The sequence below is a fragment of the Galleria mellonella genome, unplaced genomic scaffold (genome assembly GCF_026898425.1).
Source record: "Galleria mellonella isolate WM207_F2 unplaced genomic scaffold, CSIRO_AGI_GalMel_v1 utg139, whole genome shotgun sequence".
Lineage (NCBI taxonomy): Eukaryota > Metazoa > Arthropoda > Insecta > Lepidoptera > Pyralidae > Galleria > Galleria mellonella.
Window position 1 is genome coordinate 1319361 of NW_026441995.1, and position 15602 is coordinate 1334962.

The 15602-nt window shown below is 40.3% G+C and overlaps 1 protein-coding gene across 6 annotated transcripts in view; it reads right to left on the reverse strand.

Moving 5' to 3' along the window:
• LOC113510372 (transmembrane channel-like protein 1) overlaps positions 1 to 15602 on the reverse strand; it is a 30095-nt gene that overhangs the window by 10892 nt on the left and 3601 nt on the right. For 2 of the 6 annotated variants that reach the window (XM_052903357.1, XM_052903358.1), the window contains exons 3-9: positions 11187 to 11349; positions 10101 to 10245; positions 9194 to 9448; positions 8363 to 8511; positions 5889 to 6039; positions 4397 to 4635; positions 3125 to 3239 (exon numbers count right to left, since the gene is read on the reverse strand). In XM_052903357.1, coding sequence (XP_052759317.1) covers positions 3125 to 3239; positions 4397 to 4635; positions 5889 to 6039; positions 8363 to 8511; positions 9194 to 9448; positions 10101 to 10245; positions 11187 to 11349 — 1217 coding nt within the window. Of the gene's footprint in view, positions 1 to 3124; positions 3240 to 4396; positions 4636 to 5888; positions 6040 to 8362; positions 8512 to 9193; positions 9449 to 10100; positions 10246 to 11186; positions 11350 to 13308; positions 14945 to 15602 lie in introns of those variants that run through there. The other 4 variants (XM_052903362.1, XM_052903361.1, XM_052903360.1 and 1 more) reach the window with 4 other exon arrangements.

Here is a 15602-nt window from a genome sequence, read left to right on the forward strand (position 1 = left end):
TGTTGGGTACAGTGGGCGATGACTATGCATATGCTGGCAAATCTGCAGTGGACACATCAGCGGGAGTTTTAAGAGGAAGACCTTATGGTGGTGTGGCCATTTTATGGCGAAAAAATGCATTCTTATCCGTAACTATGCTGGATTGTGATAGTGATCGCTTACTCGCCTGTAGGGTTGTGATTAATAGTGAATGCACCGTATTAGTAATCTGTGTTTACATGCCTACTGATTGTACTGAAAATCTGGTCGAATTTACGCAGTGCTTAAGTGAAATATGTGCAATTATAGATAGCAGTGACATAGAAGCGGTTTTCATACTGGGTGATTTCAACGCACATCCTGGAGGACTATTCCATGATGAGCTTATGGCATTCTGTACAGAACAGCAGTGGCGGTGTGCGGATTTAGAGCACCTAGGACTTAACTCAGGTACCTACACATTTGTTAGTGATAGTCACGGTTGTTCTCGTTGGCTTGATCATTGCGTTACAACAGAGGTAGGTAGTAAAATGATCACTAAAATTAAAATTCAATATGATGTGTTTTGGTCGGATCATTTTCCTCTTGAGATTGAATGTAATTTTAGCGTAGTTAAATATAAAAAAAATATAAGGACACACACACCTAATAAAATAATATGGGGTGACAGAACTCCTGAACAAACTGAACAATACCGTAATGTATGTAATAATAAATTAAAAATTATAGAATTTCCACTAGAGTTTCAAGGGTGTGCAGATAAGTTTTGTTGTAATTTAGAGCACCGCACATTACTAGATAAAATGTATTCAAATATAGTAAACATTTTACAAGAATCTGCTATAGTATGTAATAATATTAATTGTACTAATAAAATGAAAACCAGAAAACCATTAGTAGGTTGGAATAAACATGTAAAAGGGGTATATTTGGAGGCCAGGTTTCATTTCAAAAACTGGGTCTGGCATGGTAGGCCATCAGCTGGTCACCTTTATGAAAAAATGTTTATTAGTCGTAGAATATACAAATCTAGACTAAAATGGTGCCAAAATCATGCCGACCAGATTGCGATGGATATTTTGGCAACTAAACTCTCAGAAAAAGATTTCAAAAAATTTTGGCAATGTACAAATAAATTTAATGTTAAACAAACCCTTGCTGAATGTATTAATACAGAAAGAGATCCACAGAAAATTGCGAATATATTTAAAAGTCACTTTCAATTAAGTTCACCTTTATCTACTTTGTATGCTGCGCAATATATAGAGAAAAATATTAATTATGAGGATCATAGGAGTATACAAATCACATCTAAAGATATTAAAAATATAATAATGAATATGACAAGGGGCAAATCACCTGGGCATGACGGCCTGAGCATTGAACACCTTCAGTATGCAGGGTGTCATTTGCCCGGAGTGTTGGCTATGTTTTATTCTTTATGCTTGGGACACGGCTATCTGCCTCAGGATCTCATGAGAACTGTTGTTGTGCCAATTGTCAAGTGTAGGACGGGTGATATTTGTGACAAAAGTAACTACCGCCCCATTTCATTAGCCACTATCTTGGCGAAAGTACTTGACAGTCTGCTTAATGCGCATCTCAGGGGAAATGTTAAAATACATGAGGCACAGTTTGGTTTCCAGCCTGGACTTTCTACTGAGAGTGCTATATACAGTGTAAAGCAGACTGTCAAGTATTATTTAGAACGAAAGACACCAGTCCTCGCGTGCTTTTTGGACTTGTCAAAAGCCTTCGACCTGGTGTCTTATGAGATCCTGTGGAACAAACTTCAAAAGCTGAATATTCCTACTGAACTGATTGGTATTTTTAAGTATTGGTATGATAATCAAATTAACGTTGTTAAATGGGCGGATAAAATATCTGAAGAGTATGGATTGGAGTGTGGGGTGAGACAGGGCGGTATATCCTCGCCTACACTTTTTAATATATATATGAATAGCCTGATCGCTGAGCTCAGCAGTATGCATGCGGGCTGTTACATAGACGGGATTGCTGTGAATAACTTGAGTTACGCTGACGACATGGTGCTGCTGAGTCCATCAATCAGAGCTATACGTAAATTGCTAAGCGTATGTGAAAAGTATGCTGAAAAACATGGTCTGAAATATAATACACAAAAAAGTGAATTTATGTATTTCGGTCTAGGTAGTAAGAATCCACAAATCCCGCCAATTCTTCTAAACGGTGTTCCTCTCAATAGAGTGACTCAGTTTAAATATCTAGGACATATTATTACCGATGACTTGAAAGATAACGCTGACATTGAACGTGAACGCAGGGCGCTGGCTGTAAGGGGTAATATGTTGGCTCGCAGGTTTGCTCGTTGCTCGACTGAAGTCAAAATAATATTGTTCAAGGCATATTGCCAATCTTTTTACACGAGCAGCCTGTGGGTTGACTATACACAGCGGGCATACAGCGCTCTGCGTGTTCAATACAATAATGTTTTCAGGGTGTTGTTACGGCTGCCACGTTTTTGTAGTGCATCCACAATGTTTGCAGCGGCATGGACAGATGACTTCTATGCCATCAGACGCAAACGGATTGCATCTCTTTTATACCGATTGCGTGGCAGCAGTAACGGCATTCTGAGGGCATTATGTAATAAATACGATAGCCCGATCCTCTCATTGTGGGTCAAAATTATTATAGGGGCTATAAAATGAATTTTGTATTTTTTTCTCTACTAACTTAGTTTAAGTCAATTGTTACTAACAAAAATGGATCTTAGTAATCCGTAAATAAAGAAAATATTATATTATTAATATTATATTATTATTATTATATTATATTATATTATTATTATTTATTTGTTAAATTCTGCTATACTGAATTAATGTTTTTTTTTTACTACACAGGGGGCAAACGAGCATACGGCTCACCTGATGGTAAGTGACTACCGCCGCCCATGATCACCCACAACACCAGCGGCATTGCAGGTGTGCTGCCGGCCTTTTAAAAAGGAATATACTCTTTTCTTGAAGGTTACGTTGTCGTATCGGTTCGGAAATACTGCTGCTGGAAGTTGATTCCAAAGAATGGTTGTGCGTGGAAGAAAGTGCCTTGAAAAACGCACGGTGGAACACCGCCAATGTGTAGGCAACATCAATGCTGTACTCACATGTTTTGCAGAGTTCGCCCAAAAGTAGAAAAGTAGGACAAGTGTGCTCATATCCAGCAGCCAGGTCCTTCCCAGCGTGACGTACAACGCTGTACGCGGATTGTAATATTCCATTCTATGGACACAATATTTTCGATAATAAACTTTCTTAATTCATCGCGACAAAATTGCTTGTTGAGATTTAAAATATATATCTAAACAGCGGTTAACTGTCCACTGCTGTACATCAAGGGTAAGGGGTTTATTTTTGCAACTTAGAATGACAGGGAGAAAGGGATTGTTAGTAATGGAGACTAAGAATCCCATTACTAGCAATATACCCAACCAGGTCGACCTCCTCGCGGTCCCCCCTGGAAACTATCATGGTTAATTCCTGATGAATTCACCACGATGGGCTTACTGGCCTGTTTTCATTCTCATCTATCACCCTTCACTGGTGCTCCCAAAACGTATCCTGTTAGCGCAGGCGAGGTTACCATACCATTTTCACCCATAAAAAAAAACTTAGAATCTCATACAAGCTGACAGCCGACTTTATGGAAAGTGGTAACCATCGCCTATATCGCCCATGATACCCTCATGTGTTGCCATTGCCCCCATGCACCTTGTAAATTCACTGCCATATCCCGCCCTTCAAACCGAAACACAGCCATACAAACACAACAGTTTCACGGTAGAAACACGAATGGGACAGAGGTGCCCAAGCAAACGGGCGATGACCTTCTTTCCGAATGTCCAGAGGACCGATATATGTAAATCTCGACGCGGTACCGATATTACTCATCCTTATATCCCATTATAATGCCGTGTGGTCCCGGCATAAAATGGACCACCCTTTCCTTTCCCATGGGCGTCGTAAGAGGTGACTAAGGGAGCTTAATTGCCCAGGAATCGGCAGCAGTGTCCCTCTTAAAACATCTTTGAAGGGTGGGATATGGCGTGAATTTACAGGGTACAGAGGAATAACATCTGTCCTCAGGAAGTATCAGGAATGGCAACGCATGGGGGGTATCATGGGCGAAACAGTATACTCTGTTATGTCCATGGTACTGCTCATGTCTATAGGCGACGGTTACCACTTTCCATCAGGTGGACCGTCAGCTTGTTTGCCATTCTAAGTCGTATAAAAAAAATCATCATAGCCTAACTGCATTTGCCAAACCCGCTTGCCAAACGCGGGAAATACTGGCAAAACCCCCAATAGGAAGAGGTCAATGCTCAGCAGTGGCCAGTTAACGGCTGATTTGATGACCATGATGATATCCCACTAACCTGACGACCGAATCGAACACCAGCGGACACAGGCTGACCATGAGGGCGACAGTGATCGAGACCGCGAGCTCCCAGTGCGCCGCGTGGCTCTCCAGCTCCAGAAGCTTCCACAGGCCGTACTGGAGCCCCAGTATGACGGCTAGCACCGCGGTCGTGACCGCCGCGTTGATCAAGTAGCGGCACAGCTTGCCACACGAGCTCATCAACACCTGATTCTTGTCCTGCTCGTTCAGTAATTCCTGGTAGGATATTAAAATAGTGATAATTGTAAAGTATTACGACACACCTTCAACGGTGATCGGATCGGACCACCTAGCTTGACGCAAGAAGGCGCTACCGAGAAAGACACCTGCGTCGAGTCAGCACTTCAATTCCCACAGCAAAATTACCCAGTTCCTTTGTATTTGATTCGATATGACTTCACTTACAGATCACACATCGATCTGAATTCACCTATTATTGTAACAATTAATTTTATGATTAAATTTAGTTATTTTATAAAATTGGTTTTTTTTTAGATCTTCCGCCAGCGACTTCAATAACTAGCTTCATATATATATATATATATATATATATATATATATATATATATATATATATATATATATATATATATATATATATATAATATATATATATATATATATATATTTGGTTTATTACATTTTATGATATCTTATTGTTATATATATAAATAAATATATATATTCAACACAAGTGTAGTATTGTTGCGAATGAATAAATAAATAAAAAATAACAATTAATAAAACATTTAAGAGCAACAATATTTAAGAGCGTTAATAATGAAGTATGCCATATTTTATTTATTAGGTGCTCAGAGGAATTATTCAATATGATGCCTACGGCCACTTTCTATCATCGTACGTCTCAAAGAAAAAAAAACATCTCTGACACCGCGTTGTACGCGAATACGTAGACTACGGTAGCCGCTTACCATCAAGTAGGCCGTGTGTGTGTGCGCGTGTGTGTGTGCGCGTGTGTGTGTGTGCGCGTGTGTGTGCGCGTGCGTGTGTGTGTGCGCGTGCATGTGAGCGCGTGCGTGCGTGTGCGCGTGTGTGTGTGCGTGTGCGTGTGTGCGTGTGCGTGTGCGTGTGCGCGTGTGCGTGTGCGCGTGTGCGTGTGCGCGTGTGCGTGTGCGAGTGCGCGTGTGCGCGTGGCGTGTGTGCGTGTGCGCGTATGCGTGTGCGCGTGTGCATGTGCGGGTGCGCGTGTGTGCGTGTGCGCGTGTGTGCGTGTGCTCGTGTGTGCGTGCGGCCGTGCGTGCGTGCGTGTGTGCGTGTGCGTGTGTGCGTGCGTGAGTGCGTGCGTGCGTGCGTGCGTGTGTGTGTGTGTGTGTGTGTCACCCATTGTTTTCTCACTATTATTATTTCTTGTAATTATTTATATTTATAATAAGTTTACTATTGTAATCTTTTGGAGGAAACAATAAAGAGTATCTATCTATCTATCTAAACATGACTGGATAGAATACCTTGAACTCGAGGTAGAGGCCAGCGGCATGCGAGGCGGCGGCACGGGCGCTGACGACGCCGCAGTCCCAGCCGCAGAACACCTTGCTCGCGAACACTAGCCGCGCCCCGCCGCCCGCGCCGATGAAGTTACGCCGGTACGAGTCCGCCGTTCTACATATATGATAGAGATAAGATATATGCTACTTTTTATCGCGGTTAAAGCTAGTATTATTATTTCAGCCATTAACTGTCCACTGCTGGACATAAGCCTTCCCCATAAGGGGAGTTTTGCCAGTAGTTGCCACGCTTGGCAGGCGGGTTGGCGACCGCAGTTAGGCCTTTAGAGATGTTTTAAGAGGGACGCTGCTGCCCATCCCTCGGCTTCCCTTGGTCGCCTCCTACGACACCCACGGGAAAGGTAGGGGCTGCCCATTCTATGCCGGGGCACACACGGCGAAAAAGCTAGTATGCTATATATAAATTACTATGAATCTAGTATTATTATTTTTTATACAACTTAGAATGGCAAACAAGCTGACGGCCCACCTGATGGAAAGTGGTAACCGTCGTCTATAGACATGAGCAGTGCCATGCACATAACAGAGTATACTGTTTCGCCCATGATACCCCCCATGCGTTGCCATTCCTGAGGACTCAGGTGTTATTCCTCTGTACCCAGTACACTAAGTATAGAGGGGAAGGTATTGTTAGTAACGGGGTCTATCAGTTCTATTGCTAGCAATATACCCTTTCAGGTCGACCTCCACGCGGTTACCCTTGGAAATCATCGTGATTGATTTATTTTTGAATTCGTCACGATGGGCTAACTGACCTGCCCTTTCATTGTCAGCTATCATCTATCACTGGTGCCCCGCCAGCGTATACCGATAGCGCAGGCGAGGTTAATATTCCATTATTCCTTTTTTTATATATGTTATTGTACTGATAAGTTCCTGGGTGAGCGTATTGGAAGACTGTAAAGCTCATCCAGTAGATGTAATGTAATAAGTAAATAAACTATCATAAATTAAAAAAAAAAAACGAAGTATAGAGTCGACCTAGCATATCTAGACTTATAATTTCTGGAGATATATTGCTAAAGATATATAAATAAATGTCAACATCATCTTCCTACCTTTATCCCAATTATTATTTAGGGACGCCATAATATATTTTTTTTATCCATACTACATACCTACATTTGGCTTATAGTTCTACGACAGGCCGCCTGCGTCACGTCAACCCTCTATGGGGAAAGGGATTGCTAGCAGTAGTTTGACAGCCCCATTGCTAGCAATATGCCCTATTAGGTCGACCTCCACGTGGTTCCCCCTGGAAACCATCGTGAACAATTCTTGTTGAATTCGTCACGATGGGCTAACTGACCTTCTTTATCCTCACCTATCATCCTTCACTGGTGCCCTGCCGGTATATACCGATAACGCGGGTGGGGTTACCATTCTATTATCACCCATCAAAAAACAAAGTCAACCCTCTTTGGGGAAATGTTTTTTTATACAACTTAGAATGGCAAACAAGCTGACGGCCCACCTGATGGAAAGTGGTAACCGTCGCCTATAGACATGAGCAGTACCGTGGACATAACAGAGTATACTGTTTCGCCCATGATACCCCCCATGCGTTGCCATTCCTGAGGACTCGGGTGTTATTCCTCCATACCCAGTAAATTCACGCCATATCCCACCCTTCAAACCGATGTATATATATATATATATATATATATATATATATATATGTAATTATTATAATTATGCATATAGTATACAGATCAAGCTTTATGTTTATCTTTGTGGTTTAAAGTTACAGTCGTAACATATAAATATAGCATATTAATGGTAGGTATATTATTTATTGTTTGTTATTATTAATTTAAAACTGTGGTTTACGATATGTAGACATAAGTCATAATGATAAAAAAAAATAACTGTTATTGTTTATTCAGCTTCAGTCTATACTAATATTATAAAAAAGATTTGATTGTTTGTTTGTTTATTTCTAATGGATAAAAAACCACATAACCGAGTTTAAAAAATTCTTCCATTTATAGAAAGCTACATTATCAGCAAATAAAATGTATTATATATTATTTTCGAAAATTGTATCTTCCCCTGCGAAGTCAGGCTGGATCACTAGTATAGTATGGTATGTATATGTATGTGTGTGTATATATATAATATATATATATATATATATATATATATATATATATATATATATATATATATATATATATATATATATACCGCCACCTACTGGGTCTATATTTTTTCTATCAGTGCTTCTGGAAACCATCGTAGTAAATTTCTCGTGAATTCATCACAATGGGCTAACCTAACTTCATCCTCACTTATTATCCTTCAATGGTGCCCCGCCACAGAAACCGATTTACCTTTCTATTGTTACCCATAAAAAAAAACTTAGTCAAAAGTGTTTGAGTACATACATTAACATTCAAAGTCAAAGCAACACTTACCTATAACATAGTATGATGAATATCACCATACAGACAGACAGCATGGTGAAGAAGTAAGCGAAGGACATATCATAGGACAGAGGGCCGCCGGCCGCGATCTCACCGGAGTGGTAGTGTCCGTAGAACAGTAGGGAATGTTCCAACATACCCTGTCAATATAACCAGTCATCAGTCACAAGAAAAAATATCAGAGTCACGACAACAGTCTATAAATAAAGATCAGTCATCAGAAAAATATATCAGACTCATGACTAAATATCACCAGTGATAAGTTGTCAGAAAAATATATTAAACTAATCACCATAATATCTAAATATCACCAGTGATCAATCATCAGAAAAATATATCAGACTGATGACTACAATATCTAAATATCACCAGTGATCAGTCATCAGAAAAATATATCAGGCTCACAATTATAATCACTGATGGTGTAGTTTTGGTCACATCTAACATGTCAATATTTTGCAGAGCAAAGCAAGTCCATATTTCACATATTGCAGATTAGAAACCAACATGGCAGAACGCGAGCCTACTGCCTAGTCATCAGAAAAATATGATACTGACGGTCACTGTCACGTACACAGTGAACCCGGCATAAAGCGGTCAACCGTTGATAGTAAATTCTCTTTTCGGTTGATATATTCATGAATCATATTGTCTATGATCGCTCAGAATGGTGTGATCACATGTCGTGTTATGATAAAAAAAACCGTCACTCGAATGAGATTCAATTGAATATTGTAAAATTATCGTGAGAATATTGTAAAAGTTATTTTCAGTTTCAATTTAAAATAATTTAACAAAGTCGTGAATAAGAACTATAGTTACCTTTCCACTTATAAAGTCCAAGAACCTTCCCTCTTCTCTAACAGCACTAGTGGTGTTAGTGTGACCGTCGTGCAGAGACTGGGGGATCACCACAAACGCCACCACCATCAGCATCAGGAAGACGTTCATGATGAAGAGGGCGCGCAGGAAGTAGAAATACGTGCCGACGGCGGACCCGAAGTGGCCCTCGATGGTCCTGATCGATCTATACCACAGCTCGACAGAGAAGACCAGGTTGAGGAGACGGTCGCGGAGCTGGTGAGTTAAGAATGCCACATGTACATGTAGGATTATTTTCGTTGAAAAAATAATACATATATTGTAACGCAATTATAATTTTAAACGAATACACGATCGCATCTTTAAGCGAAAGAGAGGGACAGTATGCGAGAGAGAGGGATGTATGTATTACCTTTTCTGCTGTATAATTGTATTGCGGAGGACATTACGATTTAGAAAAAGGAACTATAAAGACGAATATTAGTAAAGACGACGACATGATAACCTTTAAAAAGCACGACACCATAAGCCTTCAAGAAGGGAGCAAACGAGCATGCGGCTCACTTGATGGTAAGTGACTACCACCGCCCATGATCACCCACAACACCAACGGCATTGCAGGTGTGCTGCCAGCCTTTTAAAAAGGAATATGCTCTTTTCTTGAAGGTTATGTTGTCGTATCGGTTCGGAAATACTGCTGCTGGAAGTTGATTCCAAAGAGTGGTTGTGCGTTAAAAATGGTATGTTTGTTAACAATAGTAACAAGGTAATAACCTTAACGGCTTAACCAATTACTCTCTCCATATCTTTTCTCTCGAAGCTCCTTTTTATCCCGGTCATTAAACAAATCCCAGTCACGCAGACGAAGTCACGGGTAAAAGCTAGTATAAGGTAAACGAGCACTAACCTTCTTAATAGCAAAACTAGTTCTGTATTTAAGCCGCTTCCAAAACGAGATGGGCCTTTTGGAGCGGAGGCTGACCGAGGCGGACAGCTTGGCTCGGACATGCCTCTTTATCGTCAGGCCGCGGGGCAGTTCGCGCAATGCCTCCCTGGAAGGTCACAAATTTTATTTATGTTAACTACCCACTGCTGAATATAGGACTGCCCCATAAAGGTAATTTTAGCAGTAATTGCTACGCTTGGCAGCCGGGTTGCCAAAGTTGGCCTTAAGTGATGTTTTAAAAGGGACGTCATCATCAAGGGGACCCATCCCTCGACCATCAAGTTCCCTTAATCATCTCTTACGACACCCACGGATAAAGGTCACATTTTATACAAGGTTAAAGTCAAATCATCGGAATCCGTTTAGGAGCATATTCTACAAAATGGAACTGAACACTGTTTCTATAGAAACATGTCTTAAATTTCTAGAAATGCCATAGAATCTTCCATACTAACTTGACAGTTGGTCACATTTTATCAATTTGGAATCATTTAGCCATTTGCTTGGGCACCTCTGTCCCATTCGTGTCTCTACCGTGAAGCAGTTATGTTTGTTTAAGATAGATGCAATTTTTTATCCCCCGCCATTAATATATCCGGTAGACAAAGTCTCTAGTAAAATAAAGCAATTTATAAACAAAACCAAGCATACAACATGAATCGGTGGATGCAGGTGGCTCAGGACTGTTCCCTATGACAGTCCATGGGGCAGGCCTATGTTCAGCAATGGGCAGATAACGCCTGATGCATGGGGGGAAAGGGGTTGTTAATAATGGAGACTGAGAATCCCATTGCTAGCAATATACCCAACCAGGTCGACCTCCTCGCAATTCTCCCTGGAAACTATCATGGTTAATTCCTGATGAATTCATCATGATGGGCTAACTGGCCTGTTTTCATTCTCATCTATCACCCTTCACTGGTGCTCCGCCAGCGTATCCCGTTAGCGCAGGCGGGGTTACCATACCATTTTCACCCATAAAAAAAAAGCCTGATGCATTGATACAAGTTGACTACAAACAAATAGTGCGAATGAAACCAGCCTCACCTCCTGCGCTCCTCGGAGACGGGGCTGTTCTTCATGAGCCTGTCATCCAGCTCCATGTCGCGGACGATGATGTCCGCCTGCCGGTCGGCCGAGTCCGTCGCGTCGGAGTACTCCTCGAGGAGGGCATTTCGCTCTGAGTTGCACCGCCTCTGACGCATTGTGCCTGAACAATAATAGACTACCGATTAAACTTTAATATACCTATACATTGTCAGGGGTGTTCTTCTCTAAAAATCTGTCCGATTCTAGAATAACGGGTATGCGACCCCGGCCTCGCGAGCCGCTGCAGTGCCCCAGTCCTCTATTTTCCCACATAAGTCCCTTATTCCTCTTATTTACCAATTTCCTTTACGCATTTCCAACCTTTTTTCCTCAATCCTTTCCTCCAAACCGTAGGTGGCGGAAACCACCAACAAATACATTCCTAAAGAGGGTTGACGTCAGGCAGGCGGCCGGTCGTAAAACTAAAAACCAAATCTTTTTGTAATATGGATAAAATCATATTACGCCGACCCCAAATGATTGGGATAAGGGTAGGAAGATGATAATACGTATACAGTGTAAATGGCGAACTTATCACTAGATGGTGTTATCTTTTCTTTTTATAACACAGGGGGCAAATGAGCATGCGGTTCACCTGATGGTAAATGACTACCGCCGCCCATGATCACCCGCAACACTGAAGGCATTGCAGGTGTACTGCCGGCCTTTTAAAAAGGAATATGCTCTTTTCTTATTAAGGTTATGATGTCGTATCAGTTCGGAAATATTGCTGCTGGAAATTGATTCCAAAGCGTTACTGTGCGTGAAAGAAAGTGCCTTAAAAAAACGCACGGTGAAGGACCGCCACTCGTCCAAATGGTTAGGATGGAAATTTAATTTGTGTCGAATTGTACGGTGGTGAAAATCAGCAGCAGGTATCAATCTGAACCATTCCCCAGAGAACTCCTCGTGATATATTCGGTAAGAGATGCAATACCAGTCGACCGCAGACAGAAATAACAGAAAATATAATTGACAGTGCAGTATGATGAGTAAATGAATAGAAAAATCAAAAACAATATAAATTATATAAAAATATAAATAATAACATATAATACTCATATTATCTATTTTTATTAAACTATACATACATGTATATTATATACATAATAATAAATAATGTCAGACGAAAAACTATACAAGGATACAAGGGAAATACCAACATCATACAAAGCAATGTACTACTCATGTCTATAGGCGACGGTTACCACTTTCCATCAGGTGGGCCGTCAGATTGTTTGCCGTTCTAAGTTGTATAAAAAAAAGCAATACGTCCAAAACATATTACGATTCTAGGGAATTTAAATAAAAAGAACTTATGTTTATGCTTGAATGTCAAATTGTTCTCGAATAGATTGTCTTTGGATCTTGGACTCGATGGAAAATGGTGACTATTGCTTACGGACATGACCATTATTACAAAATATTCCGTGAAACCCGAGTTACTCCTCATGCGTTGATTTTCCCTAGTGTTATGCCTCCGTACCCTGTAATTTCACAGCTACGAGTATATAACACCCGTCAAACCGAAATTCAAGTAGATTCTTCTGTCAAAACAAACAATTTTTTTGACAAGAACTTAGCTACTTTCACAGCACTGTTAGTCATTTTGTTAAGGTCCTCTTTGGTGCAGGATGAAAAACATAAAGTACAGGACAGTGGATGGAAGTCTAATATGGGGATGATAATAGAATAGTAACCCCGCCTACACTATCATTATAAGCTGACACTTCCCTATGGTAGACTGGGAGACAATGCTTTCAGCATTAAGTCCGCCATATACACATATATGTATTAATGAATAAATAAATAAATAAATAAAACTTAGCAGTCATTTTGCATGTAGACAACACTGGACATACAGGGGGGAAAGGGATTGTTAGTAATGCGGATTATCCTGAAAACCATCGTTCTGAATTCTAAGTGGATATTAGTCTAAGTGGATTTATCACGATGGGCTAACTGGCCTGTGTTTTCATCCTCACCTATCATCCCTCACTGGTGCCCTGCCAGCGTATACCGTTAGCGCAGGCGGGGTTACCATTTTATTATCATTCATAAAAAAAAACACTGGACATACCGGTTATTAAATCTCGAAGACCAATTACTGTATCCATTTGTATACACTTATTTGCAAAGTTTTATAAAAGTAGGTACGTATTTAGTTAAAAAAATGGTATCACTTTATAACATTACGTCGAACTTGTCGATTTTAAATGGGTATATCATTGGATTTCAGATAAAGCAAATCGTGGGCTTTATAAATTCGCTTTTGAACACGTGCTTTACATTTCAAAATATGTTTAAAAGTAAAAATCGCCAATGGGGACCTTTGGACAATCATCTGCATAGTATAGGTAACTCTAGGCCTAGTAATGTTTCTGCCGCCAAGCTGTAATGCTTAAATATATTTTAGAAGTTCTGTATTTGAAGGGTGGGATAAAACGGTTAAATTATTGTATTTGTGGTCACACTAGTGTAGTCCTTAAAAATGGCAACACATAAGTATGTCTTTGCTTCTCTATTATTTTTAACGGATGATAATGGAATGGTAACCACACCTGCACTATCGATATACGCAGGCGGGGCACCAGTGAGGAGGAAACAGGTCAGTTGGCCCATCGTTAGGAATTTAATTAATTACGATGATTCACAGTGGGCACCGCGTGTAGGTCGACCTGTTAGAGTATATTGCTAACAATGCGGTTGCTAATTCCTAATATCCCTGACAATCTAGTTTTTTTTAATGAATGATAATAAAATGGTAACCCAGCCTGTGCTATCGATATACACTAGCGGGGCACCAATGTAGAATGAAAAGATGGGTAGAAAAGGCATGTCAGTTAGCCCGTCGTGATGAATACATCTAGAATTCAGCACGATGGTTTCCAAGGGGGACCACGTGGAGGTCGACCTGACAGAATATATTTCTAACAATAGAACTGGTAGTCCGCATTACTAACAATCCCTTCTCCCTGATCGTCTAGTCGCCTCTCTCATCAGGCTATAAAATCATAATTAACAAATTATCTAATGATGGAAAATAAGCGTTAAACTTTTCTATCCAACTTGAAATTATGAAGATTCGGGGGGAAGGGGATTGTTAGTAATGGAGACTGAAAATCCCATTACTAGCAATATACCCAACCAGCTCGATCTCCTCGCGGTTCCCCCTGGAAACTATCATGGTTAATTTCTGATGAATTCATCATGATGAGCTAACTGGCCTGTATTCATTCTCATCTATCACCCTTCACTGGTGCTCCGTCAGCGTATCCCGTTAACGCAGGCGGGGTTACCATACCATTTTCACTCAACAAAAAAAAAAAATATGAAGATTCAAATAACCGATAATGGTGTATGATCATCAACAGAATACACTGTGATCTAATTGGTAATTCTCATGTGTTACCACCATGTTTGAACACTTTGGTATTATGCCACCGTGCAGTGAAATTTCACTGCCATAACCCACCGACCCATCTAATTCACGGCAGAAACACGAATGCAATACCCAAGCAGGCGAATTTTATGCAAAGCCTCCCTCTAGTAAATTCAATGTAAACAATAATAAATAATCTATCACATTTATACTCAAAACATTAATAAATCACTTCCAAACGAAACACAATAAAGAAATTAAAAAAAAAAAAAATCGTATATGTGTAACTTCAGCGTTCGCACTTCACAGCACGCGTTTAAATACTAAATACTCGTAAATGTTCCGAATGCAACGACTACTGACTCAAGGCGCATAATTGTTATTTGCTAATAACATAATTAGAGGTTGTTAGGCACTTGTTAGATATGCTTTATTATTTAACGCGCTATAAGATAAGATAGCACGATGAAATGATTGATTATTGATTGAATATTACAGTGGTATATTTATTTAAAATATTCGCCTTTGTACATTATAGATAAAGATATTAAAAAGCGGCTTATTAAAACCTATATCTGGAGTATAGCTCTGTGTAGATATGAGACGTGGACATTAACTCAGAAGGAAATGGATAAACTTAGAGCCTTTGAAATGTGGTGCTGGAGAAGGATGGAGAAAATTAACTGGAGGGATCGAATTAGCAATGAGGAGGTCCTGCTTAGGGTTAAGGAAAAAAGACAAATTATTAGAACGATTGAGGACAGAAGGGGAAAAATGTTGGGACACTTGATACGACACGACGAACTTATGAACATTATAATAGAAGGTAAGATAGAAGGAAGAAGGGGAAGAGGGAGACCGAGACATAGTTACATCAGGCAGATCAAGGAAGGAGTTGGTGTCGTGTCGTATCAAGAGGTGAAGAGACTCGCTGAAAATCGTAGTGAGTGGCAAGAGCTCCACCGACAAGAGCGCAGCTCTTAAATAGGATA